This window comes from Sorex fumeus, unplaced genomic scaffold, assembly GCF_029834395.1.
Source record: "Sorex fumeus unplaced genomic scaffold, SorFum_2.1 ptg000035l, whole genome shotgun sequence".
In the NCBI taxonomy this organism is placed as follows: domain Eukaryota; kingdom Metazoa; phylum Chordata; class Mammalia; order Eulipotyphla; family Soricidae; genus Sorex; species Sorex fumeus.
Genome location: NW_026606092.1, coordinates 7,248,829 through 7,264,938, shown reverse-complemented (window position 1 = coordinate 7,264,938; position 16,110 = coordinate 7,248,829). Strand labels below are relative to the sequence as shown.

The 16,110-nt window shown below is 34.8% G+C and overlaps 1 protein-coding gene across 5 annotated transcripts in view; it reads right to left on the bottom strand.

Annotated features, from left to right (window-relative positions):
• The window catches only part of USP15 (ubiquitin specific peptidase 15), a 127,887-nt gene that overhangs the window by 44,016 nt on the left and 67,761 nt on the right, over positions 1-16,110 (bottom strand). For 3 of the 5 annotated variants that reach the window (XR_008792945.1, XM_056117539.1, XM_056117541.1), the window contains 2 exons: positions 15,427-15,513; positions 7,102-7,246 (listed from right to left, as the gene is read on the bottom strand). Coding sequence is in view for 4 of the 5 variants with exons in the window: in XM_056117539.1 (XP_055973514.1) it covers positions 7,102-7,246; positions 15,427-15,513 (232 nt within the window). In the remaining variant the exon portion in view is untranslated. Of the gene's footprint in view, positions 1-7,101; positions 7,247-9,271; positions 9,290-15,426; positions 15,514-16,110 lie in introns of those variants that run through there. The other 2 variants (XM_056117542.1, XM_056117540.1) reach the window with 2 other exon arrangements.

The following is a 16,110-nucleotide window of genomic DNA, read 5'->3' as shown; positions in this document are numbered from 1 at the left end:
TACTTCTTTGTAGAATGGTGAGATCCTGGTAGTGAATCCGCAATACAGCTCACGGAGGATCTTGATGTATTGGGCTTGAATGCCCTGATTGGCTAGGGCTTCAATGACCGCTTCCGTCTCAACAGAATCAAAGGCCAAAATAATTAAACCAAAAATGGTTATAATTTAAAGCTTATTCCTGGGCTCTCATCTTCATAGATGCGATAATAGATGCAATTTCCCCCATGCTTTTAAATATCATAAACAAATTAACCTAATTCTATTTCCAATTTAGGTCTCTAACCAATATTTCATACTACAATATTCACCTGTCCCATTTGTCTTGAAGTATTTACATGGATATTCGCAGGTCACAAACTGAAAACTATAGTTTTTTTTTCTTTGTTTTGCCTGGGGCCACATTGCAGTGCTGAGGGCTTGCACTCTTGGTTCTGTGTTCAGGGCTTATTCCTGGTGGTGCTCAGGAGGCCATATGTGGTACTGGGATCAATCTGGGGTCTGCTATATGTAAGGCAAGAACCTTAACTTATGTACTATCTCACCAGCCCCCAATACCTAAAATATTTAACTGACACTCTTCTCATTTCCCAATCTATTATTTTGCCCCTGTCCCACTACACTGATTTCATTTAATCGTTGTAATATTGAAATAAGTAAGTCAGAATTGGGAACACACTTTTTCCTTCACTTTCTATTACTATGAATGCTTTCTACATTCCAGATACTGTTCCAGGTAAAGGGGCAACAGCAGTGATTAAAGTAGCAATCTCTGTGATCACTATGTGTGTATGTTGGGAAAAGGATGAAATAAAAGAATAAAAGAAGTATTCCCAAATACCTCACTGAGCATGTCCAATGGTCATGTGAAGGCATTTATTATGTACAGAGTGGATTAGTATGTGAGTGATGACAGAGACCTAAAAGGAAATCATATTTGGACAATAAAAACACAGCAGGTATAGGAAATCGCAAGTTCAGAGACACCAAGAATGGAATATTCTTGGTACAATGTGAGGATCTAGTCAGAGAGAACAGAGGAAAGGAATAAAGTGACAGATAAGATAGCAAAAGACGCAGATCAAATAAGCTATTACTTCTCCTTTAAAGACTTCAGCTTTTTTAAAGTGACATAAAGTTATTTAGTGTTATATAAAGAACGGGTAATGCCTTAGGTCTGAAAAAGATTACTGTAACTGTTCTTTTGAGAAAAATTACAGGGTTTCTAAGTGTTTGAGTATAGAAATCAGTTAAATAACTGCAAAAAAAAAAAAACCCACATTAAAAAACCAAAACTCAGGAGATGATGATAGCCTGGAATTTTCACTGTCTTCCTAATACATTAAAATCCAAATCTCTGTAAATGATTTGGGTCCCTGCCTATTTCTTTAACATCATTTTATGCAACTCCCTTTAAATACTCCTTTACAGAGTTTCATCTTTTGGTTTCTCAAACTAAGTGAGGTAACTCATACCTCACTCTGGTTCTAGCTCAAATGTTACTTTTCTAGATTGTATCACACCCTTATAAATTATTACTCTACAAATTCTTGTTACTCATTTTTGCCCCCATCATAACACCATTATTCACACTTATTTCATCTACTAGACAATTTGTCTCATGGAAACAGAAATTTTTGTGCTATCATGGCTTAATTTGTGACTATCAGAAAGTCTGTCTCTTTGAAGAAGTATTAAACTAAGCACCTAACATAGGCAAAGTGATAACTGTGGACAACAAGCATCATCAGAAACATTTCTACTTGCAAATAAGAAAAATGATCATCTTCAGAAATTCCAAGAGATGAGGGGATTTTAGGATTACCTCAACTGACCAGAATTTAAGAATACATTAAAACAAAATAAGCAAATGACAACAAAACAAGCCCTTAAGAAGAATTAAGTACGCATGGCCTTCTTATTTTCAAGAATCAGTCCAATACCCTACATTTTCTAGTGCTATTATTCTGTAGTGTAATTTGTAATTTAGAATGTAAGCTAGACACACTATAGAAACTCCTAACCATAAAAAGTATAGAATTAGCTAAATATGCACCAAGATGAAAACTGCTTAGAAAAGATTTTAATTGAGAAAACTAGCTAACTTTTCTTTAAAGTAACAAATTTGAAGTCACTCTTTTTTTGAAGGAAAATTTGTAACAATAATTATAAATTTCATGTTGACACTCCTTAAGTTTTCCTTTTAATTACAAATAAAAATCCTTGAATAATTATAACCAAAGCAGGATAATTTTAGTCTAATTATATTAATAACTATTGTTAAAAATGTGATTAAATAAATAATTCTACCTAGTGAGCAAACTATTAAATTGCTAATTTTTCATTTTTCTTTTGTTTCTGGGCCATACTGAGCAGTGCTCAAGGCATACTCAAGGCTCTGTGATAGGGATCACTCTTGGCGGGAATTGGGGGCCCATATGGAGTGCCAGAGATTGAATCTGGGTCAGTCAAGTGCAAGGAAAGCATAAATTGGCTTTCTCTTTTATTTTTTTGAAAAGAAAAGTAATATAAAACCATTCTGTTTCAAAATCAGATGTAATTCTTTGATTAATTATACCCCTCTATTTTTGTAATTTAAATGCATTAAGAATAGACCACCCTCTTCCTCCAAAGTATTACTTCTAGAGATATCTGCATGTTAAATGTGGAAAAGAAAATTACTCTATCCAGTATCTAAGGTTAGAAAAGGCACAATTTTTGTTTTTATTTTTGGTTCAGGGGATTGAATCCACATAAGGCAAGCTCTCTTCACTTAGCAATATTCCTGGTACTCTAGAAAACTGTTTTTTTGTTTGTTTTGCTTTTGGACAAGAAATCACCATTAGTCAAATTACACAAGCATCCACTAGGTGATAACATTTTTCGCACAGCTGAGAAAACTAGCTTCTTACAAAACTATGTTAAATAGTCCTTCCAAAATAATCCAGCATGAGAATTAAGGCTGTACCTCCCTCTCCCCAGGTCAAAATTCAAATTACTGGTAGGTGTGTTAAGAAAGTAAATAATTCCAGGCAGAGATTCTTCCTGACCCACACAAGGTTGAGACATCTGGGGCATCCCTGGAAGTACGGCGGGTGAGCCCTATGCCTGCACAAACAAAGCCCTGAAGCCAAAACCCCCACAATTGCTGCCATGCTCCTGGCCAGACTCCACTGCTCAGACAAGCCTCATACAGAAATTAGTATGTTCAAAAACTTAGGTATGCAGGTTCTGTGACCAGAATCTCCAGGCTTTCACAAAGTACATCTCCCTGTACTTCCTTCCGGAAGCCCCCGCACTCATGCCCATGAACTGCCTCTGGTGACAAGTAAGCACATTCACTGGCCATGATCCAGAGACTCAAAAATAAATTTCAAAAGAAATCCAAGGGGAAAAAAAAGTAAGCAATAATTCCTGCATAAGAAAGAAGCCATTAAATAAAAGTCAACATGGAATGAACTACCTGATAATTTTATAGTATTATTTTTGTCTGAAAAAACAGCAAAAAGCAAAAAGTTAAAAAACAACAATATTTGGGATTAAAATCTTCATAAGGGTAAGACCTAAGTTCAAAGGTGTTTCATATGTTATTTTATAAGTATTAACTTTTTAGTTAAGCTGAAACTATATGGTAGCAATATATTCAACAAGAAGAGTTAACATTTACTCATACTATCACAGAGAAAATACTAATATATATTTAAGATGAGTTGCACTATTAAATCATCTTGGTGATGCTTAGTAACATAAAATATTTTCATCTCTTAAGACCCCTAATGTAATGTTTAATCAACTATTTTCAGAAAAAAATAGGGTCCACATTTCACTGCATAACTGCCATACATTTTAACTCAAATTATTTTTAAAAAAGTGGCGTGTAACCATTAAGTGAAACTTAAAAAAAAAAAATCTGTGCTGGCATTACTGTTACGCAGTGGTGACAAATACATGATGAAACACAGCATGCTTTTCAAACCATTTTAACCTTTGGATATATGAGAAATTTTACTATCTGGTATACTAAAAAATTCACTTTTAAGATTATTGAATAAACATAAGAAATCATATTGAAAATTTAAATTACCATTAAGTACATGAATTGTCTCTAATTTCACAAAATTTACAAAGAAACTTCTAACAAGACAGAAAGTAAAAAGGGGGAAAAAAGTCTAATACTGGGCCCGCTCGAGCAAATTAAGAAAATAGTAACTAAAAAATTACTTAAGGGCTAGGGAAAGGGCTCAGAGGGCCAGAGCACATGGGGAAGCCTAAGAGCTGACACTGTATTGTTCCCTCAAACACCTCAGGAAGCAATTCCTGACCATTCCCTAAAGTTATGAGCAAGTCCAGTAACGTCTCCATTGTGCGACTTGTTTTTACTGTGTTTGGCATATTGAATATGTCACGGGTAGCTTGCCAGGCTTTGCCATATGGGCAAGACACTCTCGGTACCTTGACAGGCTCTCTGAGAGGAGTGGAGGAATCGAACCCGGCCGGCTCTGCCAAGCTGGCCGCGCACAAGGAAAATGCCCTACTGCTATGGTATTGCTCCAGTTCTCTATGTATATTCAGTTATTAGAATGGAAACCTTGTCACTGTCACTGTCCTCCCGTTGTTCATCGATTTGTTCGAGTGGGTCCAGTAATGTCTCCATTGGAGACTTTGTTGTTACTGTGTTTGGCATATCGAATACATCACAGGTAGCTTGCCAGGCTCTTAAGCTATGATAAATATCCCACTGGTCAAAACAAAATAGTTAAGCTTTTTTCTAAATTCAAGTTATTCTTTATGTATGATATGTCAAAATAAACTAAGTAGTGGTTTCTCAAAAAAAAAAAACTAAACCATTTAACAGACAAAGGTTATTGGCATCATTTCATATGCCCTCTTGTGATAAATTTTCAGCATAAGGGCTAAAATTAAAATTAAAAAAAAATTAAAAAAAATTTAAAAATCATAGCTGCTTTTAGAAAATAAAATCAAAGTACTAACTCTCCTACGTCTGAGTTAAAAGTGGAAAATATAATCCTCATTTTTCCAAGTTAAAGATCGGACACTTTTAAAAGGTTTCAATCAAGATACGAATATGTGAGGCTGGAGCGACAGCACAGCGAGTAGGGCATTTGCCTTGCACATGGCTGACCGGGGTTCAACTCCCAGCATCCCATATGGTCCCCCAGGCACCGCCAGGAGTGATTCCTGAGTGTAGAGCCAGGAGTAACTCCTAAGCATCGCTGGGTGTGACCCAAAGAGAAAAAAAAAATATGAATATGCAATAATATCCATAGCTAAAAACACTTGATGAAATTTCTATCTAAAATCATTCTTAATGATTCTTACCACAATATATATATCATTCTAGAAATTGTACTCTCATCAAGGCCATGTTTTGCTGAAATGGAACATGTGAAAAGTGAAATGTATTAAAAGAAAGGGCCTAATGTTAGAACATTAAAGCTTTTTCTTTACTGACAAAAATTTTTATGTCTATTAAAATACTCTTAGTCCTTATGAAAAAGCACCAACAGAGGTTTTTTGTAGTAGAAAATTAAAGCAAATCACCCTCAAGTTATATCAAACTTCTAGAACCAAATTTATTGATAGTGCACAGAAATATTATATATATAAAAAATCTGACTTGGTAACGCAAAGCTACTTTTCTGATACTAACATAATCACCATTTGGATAAAACAGTTTTCAGAAATTGTGTTAAAGATAGTTTTCAATGATCTGGTGAGATAGTCCAATACATATCCAATCATTTTACAACTTGTTTATTTCTATCTCTGAAAGTTCAGCACCAGCTGTATTTGCTATTTAAGTATTAAGACAATACATTTAGGCTTGCTCTTTTAGATAAGTCCCTTGTGCCCTTTTCAGAAAAATTAAACTTTTCTGAAGTTTAACTGTTCATAGGTTTGTAAAGAAGTGACTATATCATACCTGTTTCATCACATGTAATTTAGTGATGAAACACTAAACCAGAAATTAGAAATTAAATAATCACATATCCATGAATTTCCACAAGACTGCCTATTCCAATAGTTATGACAGCCATAAACAAACTGCAATGGTTAAATTAAGAGATAACTGGATTGATGACAGTGTCAAAAAGGATTTAAATAGAATTTTGGATGCAAACAGTCCTATATATTTTTTCTCAGATAAAAAGATGTAAAATAATGTCTCTAACCAATCCATACTCTTTGGAGGGTCCCTCTCAGCATAAAAGATTTGGCATTAAGTTTGAAGAATATAAAAAATTGAAAATTTATAACTAAAAATAAAAAATCTGCAAAATTCTGCAAATAATTATATAAAAAATAAAAAGAACAACTCAAATTACAAAACTTGTATATCAATATTTTAGCTGTTTGGGGGAAATAAGTTTTACCTTCAAAGAGAATAAAATGTCCATTCTAAATTTAGACAGTGACCATGATATTTTGAAAAAGAAAAAAAAAACCACACTTCTCATTACTTCAGTATCAATCAATGATATGAATAATTAATAAGTCAGGCTGGAAGAGGATACGAACCAGAGCAAGAAGAAAAGGGAATGCCCATGGATAGAAAAGAGGGAGAAATGAGGCAGTGACCTCATACTATCAACTAGAAGATTTTTAAGGAAAAGGAAAAGCTGTTAACATATGTACACAAAAAATTCTCATAAAATAATTTTTTAAAAATTCAAATTAAAAAATATTTTGATTTTTTAAGTTACAGGATTGTGACTACAAAATAGCAATTCTCTAATATTCCCACTAATATCCAAAACAAACAAATAAAAAAAAAACCAAGAGATTTTACTGAATATGTAGAGATCTCAACCCTTTCCCTTCTTAGACCCTACATTTTACTGTTTGGAACTATTTTTTCCATAAGTGCTATTTGATCATCTACTATCTAAAAATCAGTCACATGCTTATAAACTGAGGAACATGAAAATACTCTAGCAGCATTAGAATGAGAAAAATATATATACTTAGCTCTGCTTCCATGAAATAAACTCTCTAAAATATGTTTTGACATGTAAGACATTACTCTTCTTGCGTTACTGATGAGCACAAAATACATATTTTCACTTCGTCTGAAAGACCTACCTGAATAGCTGAGTTCATGAAACAGGTATTTCCCAAGTTACTTAGGCCACAGAGGCCTGGCTGTTCATTATTTCTTCCAGGTTCTGAATAATCATAGTTCTTATAAGCAGTATATGATGGAAGACAATAATTTGAGTTTTTCACACTAGAAGAAAACAAAAACATATTTTTCATAATGCAGCCAATACAAAATACAGAGCAAACCTATATGAGATACATAGTTTAATCACCGAATTTTACAAATAAAGCATTTAACTCAGGAACTTTTAAAGACATGAACTTAAATAAAAATCACCCCTTAAATGAATACACTCTTCATCCAATCAACAAATTCACATCAACATATACCACACCATCCAATACAAACCACTATTATATCTCTCTACCCTTGATTAATTGGAGCAGCTTCACAACTTGCTCCATTCTTCATTGTTCCATCAAATTTAAAACATTTGGATTTTAAACACCACCCACAACAATAAATCATCTCATTTATGTCCCTTTTATATCCTGCTACTGTAACAGAGTAAGAACAGTAGGAACAGGAAGAGTTGTGCATTAGTTACAGGTGAGAGCAGATTATTTCCATAGTCTCTGTGACATCACCTTTCTAATGCACCGAAGATTCTATTTAATTCTATTTATAGCTTCTATACTAGGTCAGCAAAATCTAAATATTTAAAAAAAAGACAGGTGTTCAGGAATACAAAAATGAAATGATTCTAAGAAAATACATTCCAATAATTATTTGGCTTTTCTTTATGTTCATTCAAATAATGTAGTTTGTTTCATTAAGTAAATATAATCTCAGGATTGTTTTTACTATCAACATAGTAAATATTGACCTTAAAAACTATATAATAATCTTGATTTTAGAGAATCCAGGCATAGTTAGAAATAACTAATAAAACTCATTATATTAAATGATGCTTCATTCTTTTTACATGTAATAAAAAATATTTTGTGGAAAAGGATGGATCCTCAATTTTTAATAGACTACCTTATAAAATATTTATGATGGCTACTTTGGATATAATTCAAAAGTATACTTTCGATCTTTTTTTAAAAAATTCATTAGACTCAACCTGAGTTAAGAATCAAAAGGTCATTTAGTAAAAGCAAATGAGAACATAAGCAGAAGAAAAATAGTACAACAGATTAAACAGGATGAACTGTAATGGATAATCTCAATTAGCTACACTTTATTCCTGGTATTTATATTTTTAATAAATTCTAAGGTATAATTTCAAATTACTTTAAAATGCGGTCTACACATTTTTTTGGGCTTTTGGCCTTTTGGGTCACACCTGGCGATGCTCAGGGGTTCCTCCTGGCTCTGCTCGCAGGAATTACTCCTGGTGGTGCTCGGGGGACCATATGGGATGCTGGGAATCGAACTTGGGTCAGCTGCATGCAAGGCAAACGCCCTACCCACTGTGCTATTGCTTCAGCCCCAACACACTTCTTTATCATAAAAAAAATTAAGTGAACTATACTGTTTGTTCGTAAAACCCTTTACACACACACACACACACACACACACACACACACACCCCAAGCTATAATTTAGGTAAAACACATAAAACACATCAACCCAAACTTACACACGTAATTCTAGCCTGTTAATATTTTTGCATTAAAAAGATAACAGCCCTCCCACCACAAGCAAAAAGACAAATTCCCAGATCAAAGAAAAATCTCAGCGTTCGGAAAAATCACTTTGATCAATTCAAATTTAGAACTGCGTACTTGGACTTGCAGGTATTTACTTCTTTTAAATCAAAAGAAGAAAGCATATGGAAAAAATTCAAGTAACTTTTAGTTTTGCAGATCATTAGCTTTCTGATTCATATTTTATTCTATAATCCCAGTGACTAATGAGGAACACGGTACCAATCCAATACATGATTCAATGACTGGATTTTGTGACTATAATTTTGCTGATGTATAAAAAAAGCTGAATAGTTGTATTTTATTTCTCTAAGTGCTGTAACTCAAGGTCAGCTACATATTATAAAAATGCAAGCCCTATATGTTTTATCTATTATAGAAAAGCATATCGCAAAAAATTATAAAAACTGAGCACAGTATAAAAGTACGTCAAATTCATGTTCATGCCTAATCACACACATACACACAAATGCAAGTGAAAGACTAAAAGCACATTTACATGTTCATTCCATAAGTATAAATTGAGATATCTGCCTCTCCCCACACGTAACACAAATGGATGCTGGAAGCTCTATTCTTCTTTGTGGCAACAGGATGGAATTTGCTGGGATAGGGATTCCTATTTACTGAGAAATGAACAAAAAACTTATTTGCAAAAGCAGTTTTAAAATCTGAACCCTTAAAGGATATCTACATTTTACTTTAAGTGACAGGATAAGCATAAATCTTGTCCAAAGATTGAGATAGTGTAGCTTCTCAATGATAATAACGATGAAAATTGACAGAAGTACTTCATTACTACGTTGGTGACTTACAATCTATATTTTATGTGCTCTTTAAATAAAATATTAAAGTCTCATAAAAAATATAAGTACCAGCAGTTCATTAAACACTGAAAATTATGTGGAAACCCAGGACTTGCAAGTTTAATAATCATCCAAGAAAATTATTATTTCCCTCCCGAAAAATATTAGGCTAATTCTTATCCTAAAAAAATTATGCTACTTTGTAAAAATAGCTTACCAATAGTCTTATAAGGGACTTTAATGCTATGTGAGACTAGTTCAGTATTTCATCTCTATCTTAAATGAAATACATTTTAAAAAATGCAAGATTTTTTTGTGAATTTGAGTCATAAATAATCTGTTTATAAAGATTTGGGATTGACTTTTCAAACAGTACTGATATTTGACATTACAAACATGTAAAAAACCCTAACTATAATTATGTTCAACTTACACCTAATAAAATAATGTTTTATTATGAAAAAATGCTAAGTAACTTTTCTTTTTTTTGGCTTTTCTGGGTCACACCCAGCAGTGCACAGGAGTTACTCCTGGTTCATATACTCAGGAATCCCTCCTGCAGTGCTCAGGGGACCATATGGGATGCTGGGAATTGAACCTGGGTCGGTCGTGTGCAAGGCAAATGCGCTACCCACTGTGCTATTGCTCCAGCCCCTAAGTAACTTTTCAAGAGCTAGATGGCTAGCTAGCTCTGGGGATCTCCAAAATCAATTTCAAGGCTTAATCTTATAGGGAGTCACTTCAATCAAATGAAAGACCTTTGAATTAGCAGGAAAAGAGAAATGTGTTCTGATGTGAAACGTCAAGTGGAAACAAAGATTAAAGATTTTTAAAAGGCAGTAGTATCAGAGGCCAGAGCGATACTATAGTGGCTAAGTTGCCTGTCTTGCAAAAGGGGCCAACCCAGGTTTGATCCCTGGCATCACACATATTCACTTGGGCACTGCCAGGAGTGATCGCTCAGTGCAAAGCCAGGACTAAGCCTTGAAGCCCTGAGCACCATTGTGGGTATAGTCATTTCCCCCAAACCCCGAAAAGGGAGTATTAAGCAAGTGTAGCAGGAATGAAAATTCGGAGAATAGAAAAAAATTTGGTATATATTTAAGTTTACCTTTTTTGCATCAGGGCAAACCAAATACTGTTAAGAGCATGTTAAATTACTAGAAGGAATAACTAATATTCCAGCAACTAATTTTAAAAAATATTAATCTTAATTAGAATATTAGCACTGTAGCACTGTCCTCCCATTTTTCATCACTTTGCTCGAGCGGGCAACGACTCCATTGTGAGACTTGTTACTGTTTTTGGCATATCAAATACGCCCTGGGGAGCTTGCCAGTTTCTGCCGTGCGGGAACTGGAATATTATACTTCATTATATCATGACCATTATTTAATTTTTTAATTTTGTTTTGGGGTCACAGCTGGTAATGGTTAGGGGATACTCTTGACTCTACTCAGAAATTACTTGTGGCAGTACTCAGGGGACCATATGGGATAATGCCGAGGATAGAACCCAGGATGGTCATGTGCAAGGCAAGTACCTTAGCTGCTGTACTATTCCTCCAGCCCCCATTACTTTTATTTTTAGACCACTGTGTACACTGGGTTACACCATACTATTGTCAGGGCTTACTTCTGGAAATGTGTTCAGGAATTACTCTTGGCAGTGCCAAAGGACCATAAACAGTGTCGGGTATTGAAACAAGGTCAGCCTCCTGCAAGACAAGTGCCTTACTCACACTGTATCATCTCTCTGGTCCTATAAGTCATTATTTTTAGAAGTAAAAGCTTTACCTACCAGTAATATGCTCACAAAAGACTGCTCATCTTGAATTTCAAATACTTTTCAGGTAAATTCTATTAGACATAGTGGTTTTAATATGTAACTGATAATTATCTCAGTTTAAAAACGATACTTAATCTAGACTGTCCTTAAATAAAAGAAACTGCAATTTCGTGTGAAGGTGTTAACTATTTCCTCAAATGAATGAATGATCAAGAAGTGAACGTGTGATATAGTTCAGATAGTTTTGTTTCTTGGGCCACACTCGGCAATGCTCAGGGGTGTTACTTCTGGTTCTGTGCTCAGGAATTATTCCTGGAAGTGCTCAGGGGACCCTAGAGGATACCAGGGAATGAACCCAGGGAATGAACCCAGGTCAGCTGCATGCAAATCTCTCCAACCCCCAAGTTTAGGTGGTTCTTAATAACTAATTCAAGTTTTTTAAAGCCAGTTTCTTTCTTTTTAGATTTTGCAGGGATTCTTCCCAACTAGTGCCCAGGTGTCCCACTGGCAGGAAGTGGCTAATGCAAAGGCCTGAGGAAGCAATGTTGCTCGGGTCCTTGTGGTGCTGGGGATTATCTGTGGAGCCCTGGCTGTCCATGTCCATTTTATAAATGTTTAATATCAAATTAATGGACAGAATTACTTTTGATATTTTCTTAAGCATGGAGGTAACTCAGTAAGGCATTTGTTTTTAAAATTCCCTAATTTGAAAGAATGATTTACTACCTAAAATAAACAAATATATAAAATAATATAGGGGGCCAGAAAGATAGTATAGCAAATAGGGCGCTTGTCTTGCATGCAGCCAGTCTGGATTCAATCCTTAGCACCCCATATGGTCCCCTGGGTGCTGCTAGGAGGGATCCCTGAGCACAGAACCAGTAGTAAACCCTGAGACTGTCAGGTGTGGCCCAAAAACTGAAAAAAAAAAAAAATAAAAAAAGGACAAATATAAATGGATAAAATATAAATAGCAGGCTACATGCTACATATACTAAATAATTTGAGTCTGGGAAAAATATAGTTGATGTTATAGTATATAATATAGCCTATTATATACAATATTAATCTCTTCAAGAAATAACTACAAATATACATCTAAGAATTGCATTTTTATTATAGTAAATGTGGAAGTCATATGTAATAAGTAGAAATAGCTTATCTCCTACAGAAAAGTTACTTTTGCTAGTATATTTTAACCATGCATATAATATGCAAACCAAATTATAGTAGAATGTTTTCATTTGTTTGTGGATACAATTGTGAAATTGACACAACTGCAGTATAGTGTTTGCAGACTGTAGGTATGTCACCTTCAATATTTCACCATTGTACCGTGACTGCTAAAACTCTAGCTACTCGAATGTAATTTGTTTTGTTCTGTTTTGAGGGGGCACCCTGGAAGTATTTAGGGCTTACTCCTGCTCCTGTGCTCAGAGATCACTCCTAGTGGGGGATAGAGGACCATCTCAAGTGCTGGATAGAACTCAGGTTGCCATGAGCAAGACACTTTACCCACTGTACTCTCTCTGGCTCCCAACAGAATCACTACAGGAATAGATAACATTGCTTAATTTTCCCCACTGACATGGAGATAAGGGAAGTTGACAGTTTAATCACGGTAGTAACTGACAGAAATTTAATCAGAAATTAATAAGAACATTAAAAAAATTTAAATTCTTTTATTTTTACCGCCCTGTCATATTGGCCCTTTTTACTCTCTTAGAAAACCTTGAATTTTTTGAGTGGAGTGGGATGGCCGATGTCCATCTGTGCAGAGAGGTTACTCCTGGCTCTGCCTACAGGAATCAATCCTTGCAGGCTCGGGGGACAATACAGTGTGTCTGGGATCAAACCTGGGTTGGCCGCATGCAAAGTAAGTGCCCTAAACACTGTACTATGCTCTAGCCCCTGAAAATCCAAATTTCTGAAGTTGGTAATTTAAGAATATTTATCCTTTGTCATTTGTATCAAGTATTTTTCCCCCCATTTAGTTGCTCTTTAATTGTAAGTCTGACAATTTTCTTGGATATAAAGTTGTCAAGAGAAATGCTCTATAAGCAACCTAATTGTACCAGTTTTTCCTGAGTCACCTAAAAATTCTCAGTATTTCATTTTCTGAAAGTATAAACTTCAGGACTAGTCTATCACCTTTCTAAAAGGTTGTGATACTTAGTTTTCCTTCACTACATTCTTTTTTTTGTCTGGGGGCCATAACCAGCTGTGGACAGGCTTAACAGCTCTGTGCTCAGGGAACACTCTAGGCTTAGGGGACCATATGGAGTGAGGGAGATCAAACCTGCGTCAGCTGAGCGCAAAGCAAGCACCCTACTCACTGTACTGTTCCAGACCTGGAAAATTATTTCTTTAGATGTATGTTAAAATCATGTTGTCTAGCTCCCTCTCAAATTAAAACTTTAAAGTGCAAGTAAACTATAAATTTAACTAATGGCATCATATTAAGGATTTTTTTGCATATAATATTATTGTTATTATTTTAGCTTATGCTTTTACTGACAGGTGAAATTTATGAATTGGATATGTAGTATAATTATTTAAACTACAGAGTCAAATACATAAATTACAATGTATGTACTCAAAAATAAAAGTGCAGTTATTCTCATAATTTAACTGGACTAATTATAAATAATAAACATTTTATTAATTAATGAAAGTTAAAATTTTTTTCTATAATACAAAAAATGAATTTTAAAGTAATATACTTATTTTAGCATAGTGGTAGGGCGTTTGCCTTGCACGCAGCCAACATGGCCAACCCGAGTTCGATTCCTCCGCCCCTCTCGGAGAGCCTGGCAAGCTCCCGAGAGTATCTCGCCCGCATGGTAAAGCCTGGCGAGCTCCCCGTGACGTATTCAGTATGCCAAACACAGTAACATCAAGTCTCACAATGGAGACGTTACTGGGCCCGCTCGAGCAAATCAATGAACAACGGGAAGACTGTGACTGTGACTCTTTTTTCTTCCTTTCTCTATTTTCCCCGTTAGTTTCTGAGCCACACTCAGTGATGTTCAATGCTTATTTGTAGCTTGGCACTCAGTGATCACTCTTGGCAGTGCTCAGGTGATGATACAGAGTGCTGGGGATTGAACCTGTGCAAGGCAAGAGCCCTGCCCAATGTACTGTCTCTCTGGCCTGATTTTCAACCTTTTTCTTACAGCATGGTAGCACACACTTTCATGCAACTTCTTTTTTAAGTGTGGTAGGTGTGAGGAGGAGGGGTGGTTTGAGTGACCAGTAATACTCAGGGCTTCTCAGCTCTGTGCGCATGGAATCAAGCCCGGAGGTGTTTGGGGAACCATATGCAGTGCTAGGGATTGACCCAGAGTCTACTCTGAGCAAAGCAAGCATCTTAAGCCCAGGGTAAGATCTCTCTGGCCCACATATAACTTTTCTAAATTTTAACATTCCTAATTAATGATGGGTCAAGGGAACTATTTCTCTGATGCTCTCAAAGAAAAATGATTGCTCTTATAACATAAAAAAAAAATTTTTTTCCCCTGAGTTTTTTGGGTCATAGCTGGAGATACTCGGGTTATTCCTGGCTCTGCATTCAAGAATTACTCCTGGCAGTGCCTGAAAGATCAGGTTGAACCCGGGTCGGTTGTGTGCAAGGCTATACTATTGCTCCGGCCCCGACATAAAAATTTGTGCATGTTTTCTAGTTAAGAATCACTAATACTTTTTAGAACTATGTTATATCAGTGATAACATGTCTAGTTCTAAAGTGGTTTCTGAAATGTATACTCTCCTTAGAAACTGAGTTCTAACAGATAAAAGTATATTTTAATAGTGTGTAGAAGTAAAAATTCTGGAAAAGCTTTTTCTTCTTTTAGCACTCTATTATAATATATGTGTGAAATCAAGAAGTCTATAGCTATACTTCTTGTGAAGTTATTCTTAGAAGAAATGATCAGGAATTTAAACAAAAATCAATTTTAATGCATTAAGGCTTTTATTCTAAACTTTAGATACAAGAGATTTTTTTGTAACCACAATAGGGCGATCATTAAACAAAGAGTTTTTAAGATTCAGTGCTTACTTTCTGTTGTTGATGTTGTTATAATTATTTGATAGAGATGAAGGAGATATCTTTGGTAAAGTTGAAAAATTGGATGCACCTGGGGACCTTCAAAAATATGAAAATGTTAAATTAGATAAAAATGCTGAATTTTAAAATTATGAAAAAAAAGAAAAGAAACTAACAGATGACAATGTATGGAGAAGATGAATGGAGAACAGATTTAGGAATAAAACCACTATATATCTTCGATTTTTGAATTTTTAATGTTTTCTTCATATAAAAATTTACAAAAGGGAACTATTTTTCAAAAAAGTACCAAATTAAATATACAGTTTGATATTATTTCTGTAAGTCTACTAAATCAGATTTACCTTTTTCTGAGTTCAGGTAACCATCATTAACATTTGCAATCAATAATTTCCTCAATCAATGGGATTAAAATAATTTTTAAGGAAACTTGTGAAAGAAATTATCTTTGTGTCTCAGGTATAACATAGTATTATAATTACACACAGCAATGACACAAATACTAGAGAATTTATTAATTCTTAAAAATGGCATTCTAGTGGTTACCAGAATGAGAGGAATCAAAGAGAAGGTAAACTGGGACAAAGAGGGCACACATGTTGTTTTCAGTGATGCATACATGACACTTAAATATGATAATGACTGTTATTTCAATTAAAAGTAACCTAGTGAAAA